Source organism: Panthera tigris, chromosome D1 (assembly GCF_018350195.1).
Source record: "Panthera tigris isolate Pti1 chromosome D1, P.tigris_Pti1_mat1.1, whole genome shotgun sequence".
Taxonomy (NCBI): Eukaryota; Metazoa; Chordata; class Mammalia; order Carnivora; family Felidae; genus Panthera; species Panthera tigris.
In genome coordinates, this window is record NC_056669.1 from 100,118,258 (window position 1) to 100,121,471 (window position 3,214).

The 3,214-nt window shown below is 37.2% G+C and overlaps 1 protein-coding gene across 1 annotated transcript; it reads left to right on the top strand.

Annotated features, from left to right (window-relative positions):
- Positions 1–1,614: 1,614 nt before the first annotated feature.
- Positions 1,615–2,965, top strand: LOC102973043 (olfactory receptor 5D13-like). The gene is made up of 2 exons (XM_042958819.1): positions 1,615–1,634; positions 2,041–2,965. The coding sequence occupies exon 2, from the start codon at positions 2,093–2,095 to the stop codon at positions 2,963–2,965; it is 873 nt and encodes a 290-aa protein (XP_042814753.1). The 5' UTR covers positions 1,615–1,634; positions 2,041–2,092.
- Positions 2,966–3,214: the final 249 nt, after the last annotated feature.

Sequence of the window (3,214 nt, forward strand, 5' to 3'; positions counted from 1 at the left end):
AACAGGTCTTCATAAGTCCGCCATGACTGAAGAAAAATGTGTCAGGTGGCAATGAGATTGAATTTCTAGATCCAAGAAGTTTTGGAAAAGCCAGCTGAACATTGTAAATTGCCTGCATTCACTTTTAAAATGTATTTGGAGTCTTAGAAGTCACTGGTTGTCAGGTTAAAGTAATCGTGGAAAATTATTCTCACAGTGTTGCACGGAATATTTCAAAGTGAAGGAATGCTCCTGGGGTATATGTCCATAATCTAGCTTTGCAGGGCTAAGACTTTTTAAGGGAGTGTCACAGTGGCTTTGCTGTGGGATCGGTCTTTGAGATATATCTTTCCTATAGGAACGAACACATGGGAAGCAGAGAAAGCAATAGTGTGTTAAGAAAACCTATAGCAGAATGGGGAAAATATAATTATGCATCTTAGATTAAATGCCCCAATGAAATTCTATAGCATTTCTATTGTATGGGTTCAGGAGGAAAGAATTTCTATATTGTATGTGCCCACCCATTGATAGATGTCCATACTTGGGCCTGATTTTTGTAACAATGTAAGGTTTTTGGAATCCTACCCATTACTCAAAATTTCATTAAATAAGAAAGCTGAATATCAAGTATGCATTGCACCATGTCTTGTAGCCTTGAATTCATTACCAAAGTATCTACATCCATTGTAGTGATTTAAACTTTATATTACAAATATTCTCATTTTACTGTTGAGAAAATGCCTCGTGGCAGCAAGTAATTTTCAAGAAATATCGTGTGTTGTTTGAGATGGGTCTTTGTCCTGACACTTGTCCTTGGAAAAGCTTTAAACTTAGTTCAAAACGACAGAATGCATTTTTCACTGCAGCATGAGATTTATGCACACTGTCCAGTATTTTGAGAGTTTTCACTGTGTACCACCTACCTAGTTTCCACAATTTACCACACTGGAGAAAGAAGAGATTTTTGTTCAATATCGTTTTAACTGTCTTTCCTAGAAATGCAGCACATATTTTGCTGTGAACCTATCCCGATGAATAATATAATATGACATGAGGGATAATATTAAAAAAATTTCAAGATTAGTTCAACATAAGTATGTAAGTTTAGGATACTTCTACAGCACAGCTGTAGCTGTGTTGAGAATATCGGATTACCAGGAGTAACAAGGGCATTGAAAGGGAGATGAGACAACCAAGAAAATCTTAAATTGACCATTTTGCATGAATGCTAGCATTTAAACTTTTTAAAACCAGTTAGAAATTGATTTTCTCACAGTTTAAGGGGAGAGGCAGGTAAGAAAGTAAAGAAAGTCATGTAATTCTTTGCTTCTACTGATGACCCTTGAACAAGATGGAAGTGACAGGCACCAACCTCCATGCGATCAAAAACCTACATATACCTCTTGACTTCCCAAAATTTAACTATTAATAGCCTAGTGTTGACTGGAAGCCTTCCTGATAACATACACAGTCGATTAGCACGTATTTTGTATGTTGCCTGGTTTATGCTTGTATATATGTATGTGTGTTTTGCATTAAATATTGTATTCTTTCCATAAGGTAAGCTAGAGAAAAGAATTATTAAGACAAGTTGTAAGAAAGATAAAGTACTTTTACAGTACTATACTATATTTATTGGAAAAAAATAGCACGTAAGTGGGCTTGCACAGTTCGAACCCTTGTTCAAAGCTCAACTGTATTTTTACTAAGCTCAAATTCATGCAAAGAGAGTGGCTTATGAAGTCAGCTGCCTATGATAATACTGATTTTATTATCTGAAATAGAGCAAAGTCTAGTCTGTGCTTTATGTTCCTGTTTTAACCTTGGTTTTGATGATTCCAGTCACACAAAGTTTTTACTCACTGTGTAATTGTTACATAAGTCAATACTCACTTTTTAAACGTAACAGTGGAAGGAAGTCTACTATTTTCAGCAACACTCGTAAGAGACCCATTGAGCCTCTAAACTTGTCTTTTCTTCTCTTATGTATTTCAGATTCTGGAACTTACTTTCTGGATAAACTTTTATATTTTGTCCACAGGAATCAAGAAACCAGAGTAGTAGAGTCACCTTCATTCTGTTGGGCTTCTCAGAATATCCAGAACTCCAGATGCCACTTTTCCTGGTATTCCTGACCATCTACACAGTCACTGTTCTTGGGAATCTGGGTATGATCATGATCATCAAGATCAATCCCAAACTCCACACCCCCATGTACTTTTTTCTCAGCCATTTATCTTTGGTTGATTTCTGTTACTCTACAGTAGTCACACCCAAACTATTAGAAAACTTGGTTGTGGAAGACAGAACCATCTCCTTCACAGGCTGCATCATGCAATTTTTCTTTGCGTGCATATTCGTGGTGACAGAAACCTTCATGTTGGCCGTGATGGCATATGACCGATTTGTGGCAGTTTGTAACCCTCTTCTGTACACAGTTGTCATGTCTCAGAAGCTTTGTTCCTTGTTGGTGGGAGCATCGTATTCTTGGAGTATAGCCTGCTCCTTAACATACACATACTTTTTGTTGACTTTATCCTTTTGTGGAACTAACTTCATAAACAACTTTGTCTGTGAGCATGCTGCCATTGTCTCTGTGTCCTGCTCTGATCCTTACATTAGCCAGAGGGTCATTTTAGTCTCTGCCACATTCAACGAAATAAGCAGCCTGGTGATCATTCTTCCCTCCTATGTTTCCATTTTTATCACCTTCATGAAGATGCCTTCCACTGGGGGGCGCCACAAGGCCTTCTCCACGTGTGCTTCTCACCTGACCGCTGTTACAATTTTCCATGGGACCATACTGTTTCTGTATTGTGTTCCCAACTCCAAAAGTTCATGGCTCATGGTCAAAGTAGCTTCTGTCTTTTACACTGTGGTCATTCCCATGCTGAACCCACTGATCTACAGCCTCAGGAACAAAGATGTGAAAGAGGCAGTCAAGACGTTAATTAATGTTAAATTATTCTTTGATAAAATGTAAAGCCAGAAATATGAATTAGTCCTTTTTTTAGAGTACTGGTAAGACTTGTCCAATAGAAAATCAGTCCATAAGGGTATGATACACTTGTAATTGACAGTCCATAATCTGTTCACTCTAAAGTTTAGTGAAATAACTTTAAAATTACATATGATGTTAGGGATAAAAGATTAAACCAAGTGTTTGATTCATAAATTGAAATACAAAAGTGTCTGTGTCAGTGTACATGATCATGTAATTGCTCAGACAAAT